The following is a 17057-nucleotide window of genomic DNA, read 5'->3' on the forward strand; positions in this document are numbered from 1 at the left end:
CATTTACAGAGGCAGAAATGATTTGGCTTTTAGAGACGAGAGATGACCTCATGTGCCTGGTTTTCCTGGCAACTGACATTTTCACTGCTGGCGCTCGTCCATGTCTTGCAGAGGAGCAGGAAGCACCATCCAATGCCTTGGCCAGCGTGGTCCAGTTTGTCCCTCTGGAGCTCATGGATGGCGTCATAAGAAACCTAACCAACGATGACAGCATCACCGATGTGCAAATGATGACGGCTATTGGCAGGTAGGAGAGGTTGCATTAGTGAACGTCATTCTCGGTTCGGAGAAAAACCTGCCCCAAAGCTGCACTCCGTTCTCTGCGTGCTTTTATCCCAGCCACTTTGGCTGGTGCTGTTCAGTGAAGAGTGTCTGGGGAAAAAGGGAATTTCTGGATCCTTCCTTCCAGCCCTGAAGGCCTAGAGAACTAGAGTAAAGACATTATTGTTAGTAGTAGTAGTATTTGTTTGGTTTGATTTGATTTCTTTTTTTCTTAGAAATAAATGATGTTACAGAATGCCCAGCATAAGATACCTTGAAAAGTTTTGATTTTTTTCCAGAAGCTGTTGAGGGCCTTTTCTTCACAAAAATCTCCTTCACAGAATTTCATGTTGATCTCCATCTCCCTTCAGAAGGACAGCATCCTACACCACTAGTCACTGCTAAAAATCTTGGAAAGGGAGGTATGCCCGCTGTTTCAATGATCCCACCTTGACCTTTGTCAGATGAACGTAGCGCTGCCGGTCTGGATCTTGGTGCTGTACAAAGCGTATCCCTGCTCTCTGTGCAGGTGGAGTCAGTGTAGACCTTGTCAAGGCATGATCAAGAGTGGTGACTGAAATGCTACCTGATAACGCTCAACCTGGTCTTTGCAGCACCAGTGCTGCAAAGTGAACACAGTCACCGTGTCCAAGTCCCACAGCTCTTCTGTGCTCCAGTGCCTTGCTCCACACTTGCTCAGGAGTATCTTCAAAGATCTTAAGGGTCTTTTCCAACCTAAATGATTCTATGATTCTGTCTTCAACCCACGCTTTCCTTAGAGTTCTCCATTTAAATAGGTGATGTTCACATGCAGTCGCACATTCACTTAACCCAAGGAAGCTGCTGTGACTTGATCTCGCTGGAAACATCTCTTTTAATCTTCTTATTACACATGATTTGTGTGCCTCCCCCCACCCCTCAGCTTACATGACAGAAACACACATTGTTCCTGATGGGAACTTTCTGTACACAGAAAGCGGCTGCTTTTCTTTGACTTGCTGGGGAAGGTCATGGTTTTCCCAGAGTCCAGAGCAATGCAAGACAAAAGATTACATTTTCAGTTCAGTTCTTAACCCTATTCTCCATCTTTTTCTTCTTCTGGGCACCTGCTGCTGCAAGCCCCAGGTGATAAATCCTCTGAAGAGCGCCAGTGCCTAAATATAGAGGTTGCAAAATCAATTGCATCATTCCTTAAAACACTCTTTGGGACACGGAAGGATGAGTAGACGATTACGTAGAGTTAGCCAAACATTAAGCAGAGCCTGCAAAATGTAATTAAGATCACTTAGAAATGCGGATGTTTTGGTGCCTGGTTTATGGCAGAAGGGTGCCCCAGAAAACTGCATGACTGTCAGCCTTTCGCCGAGCGTGTGCTCCATGTGTAGAAAATCAAAGAAAAATGTACAAGTTGAAAGAATCTTTCAGCTTAGGGTCCCTGACAAAGTGGTCCCATGCAGAAATCTCCTCCTCTAAAAATGTGAGGAGTTTGGAAATAAGGGGGGGAATAAACTGGATGTAGGGTGGAGCTTCTGATCAAGCCTTTGAAGAACCAACAGTGGTTAGAAAAAAAAGCAAGCCTGGCACCTGCTGGTATAAGTGCACACCACAGCTTCTTTTAGAGCATTTCTTTTGGAGTTTGTCTCTTTCCAGATAAATCTATTAATGTGCATCCATGACTCCAGAAGTACTCTACTGATTTGGTTTTTCTAAATGTTTTTTTTTCCCCTGGGGGTGTATCTGTTTCAAAGAGCCCGGGTCCAGCTGAAGAAGGCATCTGCTGTCACGCAGTGATGCAGGCACTTCTACATCTGGAAATCAGGATCTGAGCTTTTAAAAGTTTAGCATACCAAACCAATGGCTCCTTTGGAAAATTTGGGCCCTAATTTGTAGATCTTGCAATGTGGAAAGTGCAATGTGAATTTAAAATGTAATTTCTTCCTCTTGTAGCAACACAGGCAAGCAGCAGGCAGGACTGTAACTTAACCACTAGTGCTGGTAAAAAATAGCTTAAAACAGACAAGCATCTGTGCGGGTAAGTTAACTTTTTCATTCCAATAAAATAGCATGGCAAGGTAGCCAAATTACATCGTTATTAACAGACGAGGGCACAAAAAGATTTTATATAAATGTTTTTTTAATGACGATCCTTTTCCTTTCACAAATTCATTTGTATGTGTTTTATGCCTGCGTAAAAGAAGATAGGGTGAAGAGGGACCTTTGGATCTCTGGCTCCATCTCCTTGCTTTATAGGCGCTGACATTACAGACCCCTTTCATGAATGTTCAACTCCACTCCTCACAGCAGGAGGGGCTTCTGCTCCCACTGCTCTTCTTCCATAGCTGTTCCACCACCGGGCTGCTTTAATGGTTCAAATCTCTCTTCTAATAGCCAGCCTCTATGTATTTCTGGCCATCTTATAGTTTAATTGATCTTGTGCCAACATAAATAGCTGAAATAGCTCTTTTGCCTCCCTGTTGTTTATTCCTTCAGTGTATGCAGGCAGAGCTGTCCCTTCCCATCTCTGCTTTCCTGCGGCTGTGCTAAACAAGCCAGGTTATTTTAAGCTTTTCTTGCAGGAAATGTTCTTCATTTCCCTGATCACCTTAACAGGCTTTTTCTGCACCAGCTCCCACTTCAGTTCATTGGTCTGGGACGTGGATGATGATGTTTGTGCACCATGTTCCAGGTGCAGTTCATCGTGGCCTTAGAGAACAGCTTGAGAGGTCATCGTTTTGCCATAGAAAACACCTTTTCCATGCACCACGGCATGGTGCTGGTCTTCTCCATGTCTACTGTTACACTGGGAACTTGTAGTCACCTGGTGTCTGGCTGATCGTCTTCAAGCAGACGAGTTACCATCATGTAGCATCCCTTTCTTGCACGCATTTTGAGACATTTCCTCCCAGTTTTACATTTCTAATCCTGAGGGTTTTCCTCATGATACTTTGATCCTCCTCTTGTGTTGATAACACCTCCCAGCTTTGCATCATCACAAGTTTCACAGCCATGTTCAGGATGTTTGTGCTAACAGAATTAGATCCTGAAGAACCTTGTTTGTAAACTCCTTTCAGATAGCCAGTCAGATGTGATCTATTTCTGTCCTTTGACTAGAAATTCGTATATCCTGACAAACCTGACTTTGGCACTTATGGTAACCCCCTGTGGCATGCTATCCCTTCTTCCCAGTCATCCCCTTGTTGCCTGCCTTCATTATAGGAACTGTATTCCTGTTCTTCCCACATAAAACACCACGCCAGAGTTAACAGAGTCATTAAAACTCACCAGAGTTGAAGTTTACCTGAGGGAAATGACCAGCTCCTTTTGTTTGGAGTTCATGAGCTCTTCACGTTTTGCTTTCACATCCGCTGCTGTTGCTTTTGTTTCCATTCTCAAATCTTTTATCTGCCTCCTCTTTGTCACCCTGATCAATTCCTTCCTCTGGCTGAAAATGGAGGCAGAGTATGTGTTTAGTTTGCACGTCCCATCTAGAGGCCATATCATGGCTTAATCACCACCACATCTTCTGTATACAGTGATTGCGTGGCTTTCCTTACTCTCCTCTGATGCAAATGTCTGTGGGAGCTTTTCTGGGATTCGCTTAATTACCCAGGTTAGCTTGGCTTGTGGTATTTCTCAACATCCCAACATATTCTGCTCTTCAAGTTTTCTTTATTGCTAGCTTTTTATTTTTCCAGTGCCTTGTAGACCGCACTTATTCCTGCTCTTTGCCTTGTGGCAGTTAGCTAGCTGTGTTCTCTTCATCTATTTTGCACGAGATACAGGCTGATAGGCAAAAGGGACTGACTGGGTAAGACAGCTGGACTGAGGTGGGAGACCGGAGATCTGGGATACCTTCAAACTAAAGGTACTGAAATGGTTGGTTTGACTTTTGGAGATCCCCAGCCCTAGTTACCTCCCATTTTTGTTTAAACTTAAACAGAAACAATGTGTCATCACCTAGTCTGAGGTGTTTTTTTTTTTTAATGAGTTACTTCTGTAAAGTACTTGTTACTTGTGGAAAAATGACAACATGTTTGTTGAATGGCTATAGATGAAATTTGTTAGCTGTGACATTCAGGAATATCTAGCTTCTATTAGGGTTACCAGTACTATTTTTTTTTAACGTGTTTTTGGAAATCCATGTTTCTCATGCAGGAATTAAAAGATCTGTATCTGAGCGTTTTTTCCTTACCAGTAACAACACAGAGATCATACCGGTATCACTTGTTTTCTAACGGTGACAATGCAAAGACCTTGATCTACATCTCACACAGGTGACATAGAGCATTGTATCAGCATGAAAAACTTGAACTCAAGTTGATTGATGTTACTGGAAGAAATCCCCACTTTCTTCTGTGGGCTTGGGTCTGTCCCTCTGATGAACCACAGCATGTTGGTGACACTGGGGTAATTCCACTTCAGGCTCCGTTGTGCTCTGAGTAACATGTGAAACGCCTTATGAAGAGCTTGTCTCTTACTTGGTCATCCCACTGACCAGACGCAAATTTGGAGGAGGTTTAACCCAGAGTGGAGCTTGGCTTTCACAACATGTGCATTGAGTTTCCTTTTAAGAGTTTGTATTTCATTTCAGGATGATTGACTGGGTGTCCTGGCCCCTGGGAAAGAACATAGACAAGTGGATCATTGCCCTGCTGAAGGGTTTGGCTGCGGTGAAAAAGTTTAGCATCTTGATTGAGGTTACTCTTTTGAAAATTGAAAAGGTCAGTGGGCTCTTTTAAACATGAATGTGAACAACAGCTTTCTCCTTGCACCTGAGGTATCTTGTTGCCTTTTAACTGAATGAGGATGAGATGTGACTCGAGGTGTAGAGAAAACAGTGTGCTGTCCCCAAGGGGTTTTGAAGGGACCGTTGTGTCCCCTGCACCCTCTACGAATACTGAGTTGCTGTGTATGGCATGGTGGGCTGATACTGGTTTTGCAGCTAGGAATGACGCTCTCCAGAATAACCCGCAGTTCTTTAGGTCTTGGTATGCAGAGGTACTGATATCTGAAAGGTGATGAAATAAAAGAAGCCAAGGATTTTCAAGCCAACCAACTGTTTCCCTTCTTGAACTATTGGGAGCTCTTGTAATACCCAGCTTAGGGAATGTGACATGCTTTCCTTCAGCTGTGCCTGGATCAGTGCTGGTCAGCACGGGCAAGGCACATACACAGTCACAGGTCGGTTTTAAAGCCTGTGCCCCAGCCCTAGTTCATTTAGTAGTGCAGATAAAGCCCCCGCTGCTATTGCCATCACCTGTTTTGGCAGTGACTACTTGCCGCTCCCTGAATACCCTGTGACCAAGTGCTGAAATTCTTCACTTCAAGGATATCGTCCACGCCGTGGTCCTGCTATTCCCTCCCTTGTGTAACGGGGATAACGCCTGGCTGAGCCTCCAGTGGAAGCCAGCATAGAAGTTATCAAGACCATAATTACCAGTATTGGAACACTGTCAATAACTGCATTTGTCCCTGTGATCCCCCACGTGCACTGAGCAGTGGGAGAGAAGCCAAGTACCTCCAGCTTTTCTTTATCTTTCCTTTTGTTGTTAATGCATAGGAAAGGGACACAGCCCTTAAACTAACATGTGATTTTTGGAAACTCTCAGAAGTATAATCTGAAAGGGGTAGAGGGCATTGTCAATTTATGCCATTTTCCATAAATCAGCATAAATATCATTACTTAGCCTTTGAAAAAGCCCTTTGCTTTCTCTCTCTTTGCCTGAAAGGTTAATGATAAATGTTCCAAATACCACACTAAAACAGAAGAGGCACATTTTAGAAAATCCCGCATCCCTCTGTGCTGGCACAGCCTCGCCCATCAGGAGGCACAGAGACACAGGGGTGTTATAGGGGTCTGCACCTTGCTGGGCCAGGCGTCGAGCAAGCCTGAAAGAGTGAGGATGACTCACACGGCATTTTTCGGATGCCCTGAGGCGATGCTCTGGACAGGAGATGATTCTGGAGACCTGGCTGCTTCAATATCCAGTGTGGAGCAGGACAGACCAGCAGCTGTGGCAGACAGCCAGTGCTTTTCTTTCCTGCCAGCCCCTTCTCCTGCGTGTTGTGGTGCCATCCTGCCTTCTCATTTGCTTTATTCTCCCCCACCAGGTCTTCTCCAAGCTGCTGTACCCTGTCGTGAGAGAGGGGGCTTTGTCTGTCCTGCAGTATATGCTGCTGAGCTTCCAGCACTCGCACGAGGCATTTCACTTGGTAAGGTGGCATGTGGCATCTCAAATGAGGACATTACCCTGAGCGTAACCATGGCGTAGGGCAACGTGGGTTGGAGGGAACCGAAGGTGCTGGGATATTGGAGACTATTTCCCTCATCTGCTTGATTTCACCGAGTGATGTAAACCCAACCCTGTCCATCCACTTGTAGCCTGCCCTGGCAGCTGCAGGTAGCCTCACCTGCAGCCCAGACAGCTTTTTGGGCACCATGGAGTCAGTGCTGAGGTGTGGAGGTAAGTCCTGAGCCTAAAAAGAGTTAGTTACCAGAGACAGAACAACCAACCTATGTCAGAGAACAAGGTGCAGAGGAGAAATGAGGCTTTCTCCTCTGATGGCTCCTCCCATTTCTCTCAAGACTTACCAGCTTGATGGCTCATCCCCAGGGATAAATGAGAATAAAGCTGTTTGGGGCTTGACCTTTCTGGGTTTGGAGTGTTCATGCTCCGCTTTTTTTCTGTGGTGCTCTACTAGCTGGAGGAGTGATGTCTGTGGGCAAGTGCACCCCCATGGTCCTCTCTCAACTTCAAAGCCCACCAGCTGAGGATGCAGTTAATGCAAATATATTGGATGACCTGTCAAGCTATGCTGAGGGTCTCATCAGCAGTGGCTGCAGTGTTCTTGCAGTCATTTTCACCTGGTGTTTGCCAGTCCTGCAGGTGGAAGAGGAGATTCCTCTCTTCCCTGCTCTTGCTCTTAGACCACTTGCTTCTCCCAATCACTCTCCCTTGTGCTGAGCCATTTGTACGGCTGTGTGCTGAAGTGTATGGTGGAAGAAGCCCTGGTGGAACCTAACCGAGCAGAAACTGCTGATGGTCGGTATTGCCCAGCTTGGTCTGGGCCACCCACAAACCTGCACTATTGCTGCTGCCTGGAGAAGGAAAGGGGAGGAGGTGGAGCGGTGGCCTGGGGCAGGAGGGTGAGTGGGACTATGTTGACCCAGGCTGGCTTGGGATGTAGTTTCGTGGGCAGGTTTAGAAGATATGGCCCTGTATTTGTTCTCACCCTTTCAGCTGAGGTGTGGTAGATGTTGGTACTCTGGTTTTGGGATGCGTTAGGCGAAGCCTTTGCATTGAGAGCATCTCAGAGGGCTCAGGCAGTGGAGGACAGGGAATATATTCTTAAACAGCCCCTGGTGTTTCCTAATGTTATGGTTTAACCCCAGCCAGCAACTGGGTACCATGCAGCTGCCCTCTTACCCCCCCGATCCCCAGTAGGATGGGGAGGAGACCTGGAAAAACAGTAAAACCCATGCGTTCAGATAAGAACAGTTTTATAATTGAAATATATTAATAATAATAACAACAATAGCTAACAACAACATCAAAAATAATGATGATTATAATGATAATGATAATAATAATGTAACAGTAATAATTGTAATGAAAAGGGAGACAACCAAAAACGAGAAAGAGATAAACCCCAAGAAAGACAAGTGATGCACAACACAGTCGCTCATCACCTGCTGACCCGTGCCCAGCCAGTCCCCAGCAGCAATCGGCACCTGCCAGCCAAGTCCCCCCCATATACACACTGAGCATGACAACATATGGTATGGAATATCCCTTTGGCTAGTTTGGGTCAGCCGTCCTGGTTATGCTCCCTCCTGGCTTGTTGTGCACCTCCTCGTTGGCAGCAGATGGGAAACTGAAAAGTCCTTGGTTTAGGGTAAGCACTACTTAGCGAGGACTAAACCACCAGCATGTTATCAACGTTATTCTCATTCTGAATCCAAACCCCAGCACTCCCCCAGCTGCTAGGAAGAAAACTCACTCTATCCCAGCCAAAACCAGGACACGTAAGCAGGTGCCTGACTGTCCATTGGCCTCGGTGGGCCCCTTCCCACGTGTGACTTCAGATTGTCACCAACATGTGGCACCTATTACCATTTCTTGAAGTGATGGGTTGTCTTACAAAGCACTGTACAACACCCGTGCAGTAAGACTTGACGACTGGATCAGAACACTTTCACTTCATGAACTCCCCACTGTTAAAAGCAAAACCCACTCTTAGAAGTATTTAAATCTCCTCTTTTCTTTTCTACAGTGATATTTTATATTTTATTTTGCTGTTGACACTAAGGCACGGCTCTGCGTCTTGCTGGCATCCCTGGAATGCTGTAATTAAAAAGCAAGGCTGAAAGCAAAGGCATGCTTGCAGTGATTGGACTGATAAAAGCAGTAATGGAAAATTACTCCTATTAATGTTTGATTTTATACTTTTTCATTAGAGTCCTTAATTTGGCTTTTCACCTAAAGTTCACAGAATAAACAGATAAGGCTGGAAAAAAGTAAGCTAGCTGACATTTTCATCTGATGTTTTTTCATTCCTCAGCTGGAGACACTTTAAATGAGCCTGAATTTCTTGAGAAACTCTTTGGTTTCTAAAAATAGGGTCATTCCAAAGGATTGTCTTCAGTTGGGCGTCCAAATTTTGAAACACTCCAAAAGCTGTCGGTTGCTCTTGGCCTGAAGTTTCCATCTGCAGCCTAGCAAGCATAAATTTCCTCCTCTATTTTTAAAAAACAGTGCACAAACCTGTCTTGCTTTTTAGCTTTTTGTGTTTGCCCTGGCACTTTGGAAAGGTTTTGAGAATTGTTCCCATCACAGCTTGGCAAAATATTGGTACTGGGATTCATTCGCTTCCGAAGGAAACTTTCCTGTTGGAAGGGAAGTAGTTAAAATCTCCAACATTTTTTTTTTTTGGGGGGAAGAGAGAGAGAGACAGGGAGAGAAAGAAGAGAGGGAGACTAAGGGAGGAAGATAGGATCAGGAAATGGCCAGACTGAGGATCCAGAGAATTCTACTCCAGGATTGTTCTGGGGTAAAAATAACATAAAATATAAATATGAAAAAGGTTGCGTAAGTGCCTGGGGTCACTCTAGCACATCTGCAGGGTTGGAAATAGGTTATTAATTCTCTGTGCAGCTGCGGGGTCAGCAGAGGGTGCCTGTGAGCAACGTATCATTTGCGTTTGTGCCTGCTTGTTCATTTTTAAATGTCCTCAATGAAAGCAAAATAACCCGTGCTATTTATGTGCCTGCCGCCACCCATCCAGCCATACCAGTTCCCGCTCAGTTTATACAGTATAAAATAAAATATTGCACACCAGACAACACTTCTTGTAGGCTAATTCATCTGTGTCACAGGTTTGGATCCCTGCGCTTGGCAGTCATCCTGTAACGCTCCTTTCCACCGTGCGTATGTGATTCAGTAGAGGTTGGTCTGCACAAAGACTGGTTGTTGCAGCACGGCAAAGCAGCAGCACAAACTTGCAGGTGTCGTGCACCACGAAACCCTCTGAGTTCTATAGTGTTTGCACTACTGAAGTCAACAGAAGAACTGCTGTTGAGATCATAGGGTGAAGGATGCGGTCCAGAAGGGGACTGAAGTCAACTGCTGTTGCCTGTCCTTTCTGCCTGGGGGTGAATCTCATTCCCCTGCATGTGTATTAAAGCTCTGCGAGTAATTCAGAGCCTTTTTTGATGTAGTGAATTTTCCTTTTCCAGCTGCTTCCTCACATCCCCAGGCTGGTGGCCTCTCTGAAGAAGGAAGACTCCAACTCTGCCACCAGCTCCCTGGAGCAGCTGGCTGAGCTCATCCACTGCATGTTCTTCCGCTTCTCAGGATTTCCAGATCTCTACGAACCAGTCCTAGAAGCAGTTAAAGTAAGACATGCACCTCTTGGGCATTTTTCTGTTTTCCATATGGAAATGGCATCTTAGTTCGCAGCCTAATGCAGAGGCACTGTCCTACCAGTAGGGATGTCCTAACCTCAACACCTCAAATTGTGTAGAAGAAAGCGTTTCAAATTCTGAGTTTGAGCCTCATGTAGGTAAGCTGAGGGAAGGTCCTGATTGTGCCTGTGGGTTTTAGCTATAGCTTCAATCTTGCATGCCTCTAAAGTACTAATACTAGCAGCTAAACGCTTCCTCCCATGGGTGCATGTTCATGCGAAGAGCAGAGGAAACGAGTTGCTTGAACACCTCTAGCAGAGGAGTTTCATAGTTGCCCATTCTTCACATGGAAAGAGAATGATTTGTAACACAGAGCTTTCTTTCCAAGGCTCTTCCTATTCCAAATGAAGACCGGATTAAACATCTCTTGGGGCAAAATGCCTGGACCTCCCAGAAGAACGAGCTGGCCTGCTTCTACCCACGCCTGGCATCCAAATCAGAGACGGGAAAGATCGGGTTAATTAACTTGGGAAACACCTGCTACATGAACAGCATCATACAGTCTCTTTTCATGGCTTCGGAGTGAGTTTTTGCCTCCTTGCTCCCACTCAAGACAGCTACAGAGGCTGCTCATTGCACCGGCATTGCGTGTCCTGCACTGATTTTCCATCTGACAGTTTGCATCTCTGTTTCTCTTTTGCAGCTTTCGACATTCAGTGTTGAATTTAACCGAGGGCAACTCCCAGCCCCTGATGACAAAGCTCCAGTGGCTCTTTGCGTTTTTGGAGCACAGTCAGGTAATTATTTCATGTTCTAGTTATTTGTTTGGACTGTCGGCAGCGGAAAGGCTCGTCTCCAAGTTGCTTCCTGCCGACTCCAACGTACTGATAAGGAGCTGTGGATCTTGGTGGGTTTTTATAACAGCACAAATTTTTGTTTATATGAAGGAGACTAATTTTCAGGGTGGAGGAGGCAAGCTCCTATCACCCATGAAAGTGAGCTGTGTTCACATCAGGCTGCCTGTCTTCAGCCTGTGGTCTTGCTGGGCTGGACTTCTGTAATAACAAGTAGTTTTGACGATGAAGTCCATTTGGTAATAGTTTACGTATGTGGCCAGTTGAAAAGCCTGTTGATCTAAAGCAGAGGTTTTTATTCCTTGCTGTGCAATGAGGAGGAAGACTGGAGCAGCTCACCTGTCCCCTTGCTTCACAGTAAAGCACAAATTATCAGTGAAAATTGCCTTAAAAGTGGTGTAGTAGTAGTAGTAGTAGTAGTAGTAGTAGTAGTAGTAGTAGTAGTAGTAGTAGTAGTAGTAGTAATGATCCCCTTAGATTCCAGATGCTTTGAATCCTCTGTATGTGAGGGAAAGTAAAGTAAAAATAACACCCTTGAACAAATTAATTATGAATGCTTTCTTGACGAACATGGAATGTAATATGAGTGACTCCTGGAGATACAGCTAGGTCATATCTAGCTCTTCTCTTGAAATTGTAACTTTCTGTCCCTAGAAAGACATAATTTTGAAAGTCCAGGGAATTTTCTCTTGCTGTGAAACCAGTCACATGGGTTTCTGTTTTCCACGCCTTGAGTGACAGAGCTGGCTTCTTGCATTGTGTTATTATGTCATCACAGATGACTTTTGGGGGCAAAATATAAACAGCCTCTTAGATTTAATATTTGGTCATAGAAGAGTCTAGCTTTTGACGGTAGGTTGGGGTGTCTGTGATCTGTGATGAGCAAATACAGAAGCATATTCGCTTGTGTGTAGTTTATGGTTAATAGTTTACCGCTAATTTCCTAATAGCCTTCTAGTTATTTTTCTTCTTCAGGCTGTTCTTAAAGTCTCTTCTTTGCCAAAGATGGGTCTTTTTCCATGTTAATTAGGCATCTGCTTCCCAACGGCAGCGATTACATTATCTGGTAATGCAGATTACCTGCCTGTAGTGCTCAGAATGATGAGTGGAAGTTTAGTGGATTTTTTGCTTTGTTTTTTTCCTATGAAAGGATTTGGTGAGAGAGATTCTGATCAAATTAAATGGAGCATCAAATTAAACTCAGGCTGAATTAAGTAGAAGTCTCTGGGTCAGGCCAATAAACAATTCTAAAACTGAAAGAAGAAATGGATATTTTATAGAAGTATATGTAAAATAATGGCTGAAATTCATCCGTATTGTCCTGGCTTGCAGCAAAGCAAGAAAGTCTTGGGATTAGCGTTTGTAGGGGAAAAAAAAGGGGACCTTGTCAGGCACACAAGTGTACCTTGCTCCCAGTGAAACAGCCAGAAAGAACCTCCTCTTCCCTCTCCATTCCCCTGTTGGAGGTGAGAACCAGATCCCTAGGATTAATGCACTTCTTCTGTGTTGCTGCCAGCGACCTGCCATCTCACCCGAGAGTTTCCTCTCTGCCTCCTGGCCACCCTGGTTCACCCCTGGTGCTCAGCAGGACTGCTCGGAGTATCTCAAGTACTTGCTGGACCGGTACGTGGTGAGCGCTGGTGGTTTCAGAGCCTGGTGACACGGGCGTCCCTAGGCTGCGATGTTTAACGCTGACCCACATGCAAACGGGGCCAGCGGCTGAGACCCAGAGGAGCTGGGACAGTGGAGGCTTGGGGTGAAAGGTGGTGAGATTGGTCTGGGGCTCCTCGGTCAAACCCTCTTTGGGCTGGCTTAGGAGTAAGGTCAGAACTTAGTTCTGCGTGAAACTTTCTGCCTTTGCTCTGAAGGCCAAGGGGATTGTACCAAGTTTAGAGATTTGCCTCACAAGACACCCAGGCTCCTCTGTACAATGTTGATTTTTCCCTTTCTCTTCCCTAGAAATCCCAAATCTTGGGTGTCCCAGCAATCCCTCTACAAGTGGGGGGTCAGTGGCACATGGAGACCTCTGGTTCCCAAACCCTGCCCAGCACCTCCCCTTGCTCCCAAAGTGCCAGACACCTGGGAACAGGCAGGTTAACCCGGATTAACCCCTTGGAGTGAAGAACAGAAACCGTACTTTAGAAATTGCCTCTTGGTGGTGTATCCGTGCATAACGCAGCCTTTTTTTTTTCTGCTGCCAAAGGTTACACGAAGAAGAAAAAACCGGGAAAAGGATCTACCAGAAGCTCAAGGAATCCAGCTTGATGTCTCAGGCAGTAGAGCATCATTACTTAAACAAGACATTGATTGAGAAGATGTTTGGGGGTAAAATGATGACAAAGATCCGCTGTTTGAAGTGTCTGAATGTCTCTTCCCGAGAAGAAGCCTTCACAGACCTGTCCCTGGCTTTTCCTCCATCGGACAGGCACGTGCGTGGGAGCACATCTGTTTTACCAGTGGAAGAAATTGGCCCACAATTTATTGAGCCTCCTGAAAACCCAAGCCAGCTTACCGGGTCTCTCTGGATCCGGAGGAAGGCTCCCATGGCTGGAGAACCTGCAGCCCCACCGATGCCAGTGGAAACATTGGGTTTCCAGGAGCCAGGAGAAGCAGCAAATCCCTTAAGTGGCAATGCCGTTGGTGTGGATGCAGCCAAAGACCCTCTCTCAGCTTTTGGGGAGCAGGCATGTACTCCCAAGGACTCCAGGTCCGTCCCAGATTTAATCAACTATTTTCTATCCCCGGAGAGATTGACAGCGGAGAATAAATACCACTGTGAGAAATGCGCGTCCTTGCAGGATGCCGAGAAGGTGGCGGAGCTGACGGAGGGTCCGCACTACCTCATCCTCACGCTGCTGCGGTTCTCCTTCGACCCACGGACTATGAAGAGGAAGAAGATCTTGGACAATGTCTCCATCCCTGTGGTGCTCAAGCTGCCCATCCTTGTCACCCCGGAGGAAACTGAGGAGGTTTGCCAGCGTGAGAAGGCCACGGCCACTGCGGGAAGCGGCTTCATGTCTGTGGTGTATGACCTCTGCAGTGTGGTGGTGCATTCGGGCATCTCCTCCGAGAGCGGCCACTATTACTGCTACTCCAGGGAGTGCACCGACACCATCCCTCAGGGGCAGCCCCGGGACGGGGCACCGAAACTGGCCTCCGACAAGCAATTGGACTTTGAAATCCAGTGGTACCTCTTCAATGACACCAGAGTTTCCTTCTCCTCCTTTGAATCGGTCAGCAACATCACCTCTTTCTTCCCCAAGGACACTGCCTACGTCCTCTTCTACAGACAGCGGCCGGGCAGGCAGAGCTGCCTGATGCATGAGGCTCTGGCCGAGGCCGGCCGCCTGCACGGTGAACCCTCCCTCCATAAGGACTTGATGGAAGCCATTTCCAAAGATAACATCCTCTACTTGCAGGTAACTCCCACTGCCGTGCACAGCACGGGTGCGATCCTGTGGCTGCCCAGCTCATGCGCCACGTTCCCACCTACCCAGGTTGTGTCCTGCGGATAAATCTGCACGTGCAGAGACGTGCCCGCTCCCTGAAGCCAAATCCTTTTTCCTTTTTAGCACCCAGGTATAAACAGGTTGTGGTTTCCCGATGAAATTGGGTCTTGAGGGTGGTGCAAGATACCTTATGGCTATGCTCAGGGTTGACTTGCTGTTGCCCACCCCAGGCAGCTCTGCCGGAATTTTTCTTCTGAGTGCCTGAGAAAGGTGGGCGAGCTGGGAATGCAAACCAGAATGGATTTTGGTCAGCTGGTGCAGTCAATACTTTCCGAACAGCAGTGTTGCACAGGACAGGAGCTGCACCCGGGGGAATGTGAAGGGTCCCTCCTCCCCCAGAGGTGACATGCAAGGGCTGGGTTTTGATTTCTGGAGAGATGCAATGCTTTGCTGCATCCCTTTTGCCGAGCTCTAGAAATGAGCACATGGCCTTCTCACTCCGATTTAATTTGGAGGAGGCTCCCAGGGGTAACGAATGGGCTCCCAGCTCCTTGGGGAAGGTGGGAGCATCCCCCCACCCAGGTCATTTGGCTGCAGGTATCCTTGTGTTATTTCTCCCCTTTCCTTCTCCCAGGAGCAGGAAAAGGAAGCGAGGAACAGAGCCGCCTACATCTCTGCCTTGCCGAAATCCCCGCTGTGGTGGAGAGACTTTGACAGGGACAAGGATGATGACAACTCATCAGGGGGCTGCAGCCCAGCAGCAGGCGGGGGTGGATCCGGCTCCTTTCATGGACTCGTCTTCTAGCCAACGGGTTAAACCAGATAGTCGATGTCCACAGGGCCAACCTGAAGCCAGAGGCTCCTCTTCCTCACTGATGACAATGAACATCTTGGAGGAGGATTTGGGGAACATTTCAGTGGAAAAGGGCTCAGGGGCTGATTTGGAGGTGCCCGGAGGGTCCCACCGCTTCCTATGCACTTGGTCTTCACGCCTTAATGTAACTAAGCTAATGCGGAGATGAGCAGCTGCTGACAGCTCAGAGAAGTGCCCTTTTGCTTCAGCGCAGCCATGTCTTGCCTGCTGTGAGCCACACCACCAGCCTGGGGAGGGGATGAGGACTAAGATGGGGATGAAGATGGACCCAGTGGGACCCCAGGGATGGAGACATCCCATGCATGTCCTGTCTGCAGCCCTTCCCTTAGCACTGAGTTGGTTTTGCAGGGATTTCTGCTTGGTGGTTGGGGTTTTTTTGTGTGTGTGTTTTTTTTTTTAATGTGGTTTTGAGAACCCACCTTGACATACCTCTAAGTAGAGGAAGGCTGAAAAGGCTGAAAAATGCCAAGCAGCCAACATGGCAACACTTACCGGGTGGGGCAGCGAGCTTGCAAGCCTGCTTGGTCACAAGCTTGGTCACAGCTGGTGGAGCAGAGGGGTTTTATGTAGCATTGCAAAGCACCTGAAAGAAACTGAGGGGCACAAACCCCCCCAGCCAAGATGGACTGACCTGGTCTAGTTGGGTTTTATTGGGCTCCAGTGAGGCCCCGCTGTGTTACTGGTGGTCACCAGTGTGGATGCTGTTTGTGCACGTGGCCGGCCCAGACAGAGCTGTTTTTCCAGACATGTCTTTAGGACTTGGTTAGCCTCCTGCTGCTGCTGTCACCTCATGGATTTCTGGGCTGGATATGCCCTTTGAAACTTGGGCTTTCCTTTGGGATACCTTGAACTGAGCAGCAAACGACAGAGCCTCCCCAAACCCACTAGCTATTTCATTTTTTTAAATGCTGATTTGCAAGGACAGTAGCCCAACCAGATATATCAACTCAGTATAAATACATACTATGTAAACCAATGTATTATGTAAACCATTAATGGGACAGGGGCTGATTTTGGTGGCAGGTGGCCCACCTAAGCCCTGGGCGGCGTGTCTACAGGACTATGGCTCCCTCCCATGTCCCTCCCCAGCTGCTGTCCCTGCCTGCTCCTCCCTCACGCCTGTAGTAGAGATTTCTCTAGCTCAAGTGGCAGAGACTTGTGCCTTAGGTCCTGGGCGCAGGGCCTAATCCTGACCGTGGGGTACTGGGGTGGGAATACTGTATTGCTGTGGAGGAAAAAGCAAAGCACAGATGTTGTTATGGATAATGCGAGCAGAAAGTCTGCTAGAGAGGACACTTGGGATCAAATCTCTGGTGTATACTATCATATTCTTTTATTGCCTTTCCTATATATAAATAAAGGAGATGAATTAATTCAACAGAGAGGCTTAGTGTCTTATTGCAATACTCATAGCTCTTGGGCTGATCGGTCAAAAAAAGAGATGGAGAAGCTGATGGGAGATGAGCATCCAACTTCATGGACACATGACAACCCTGCAGAGCAGTGGCTTGGAAGAGGCGAGCAGGCAGAGGTGGGATGGGGACCCCCAGCCCAGAGCTAGGTGCCCTCTGAATGCAGATCACAATCCTGTTGTGTTTTTTTTCTTTTTTTTTCAGATGAGCAGTGGGGTGTGTTCATTTTATTTAAGTCCGCTAGACCTGAAGCGGTGCTAAGAAGAAATAAATTTGGACCCAAAGCTGAAGTTATACAAGAAG

The 17057-nt window shown here is 46.9% G+C and overlaps 1 protein-coding gene across 4 annotated transcripts in view; it reads left to right on the forward strand.

The window, feature by feature from the left end:
* USP35 (ubiquitin specific peptidase 35) overlaps positions 1 to 16720 on the forward strand; it is a 30093-nt gene extending 13373 nt beyond the window's left edge. For all 4 annotated transcript variants that reach the window (XM_056327003.1, XM_056327004.1, XM_056327002.1 and 1 more), the window contains exons 3-11: positions 112 to 247; positions 4853 to 4982; positions 6373 to 6474; positions 9998 to 10156; positions 10554 to 10747; positions 10869 to 10962; positions 12536 to 12642; positions 13223 to 14438; positions 15103 to 16720. In XM_056327003.1, coding sequence (XP_056182978.1) covers positions 112 to 247; positions 4853 to 4982; positions 6373 to 6474; positions 9998 to 10156; positions 10554 to 10747; positions 10869 to 10962; positions 12536 to 12642; positions 13223 to 14438; positions 15103 to 15273 — 2309 coding nt within the window. In that variant the 3' untranslated portion in view covers positions 15274 to 16720. The remainder of the gene's footprint in view (positions 1 to 111; positions 248 to 4852; positions 4983 to 6372; positions 6475 to 9997; positions 10157 to 10553; positions 10748 to 10868; positions 10963 to 12535; positions 12643 to 13222; positions 14439 to 15102) is intronic.
* The last annotated feature ends 337 nt before the right edge of the window (positions 16721 to 17057 follow it).

This window comes from Falco biarmicus, chromosome 2 (genome assembly GCF_023638135.1).
Source record: "Falco biarmicus isolate bFalBia1 chromosome 2, bFalBia1.pri, whole genome shotgun sequence".
NCBI classification, from domain to species: domain Eukaryota; kingdom Metazoa; phylum Chordata; class Aves; order Falconiformes; family Falconidae; genus Falco; species Falco biarmicus.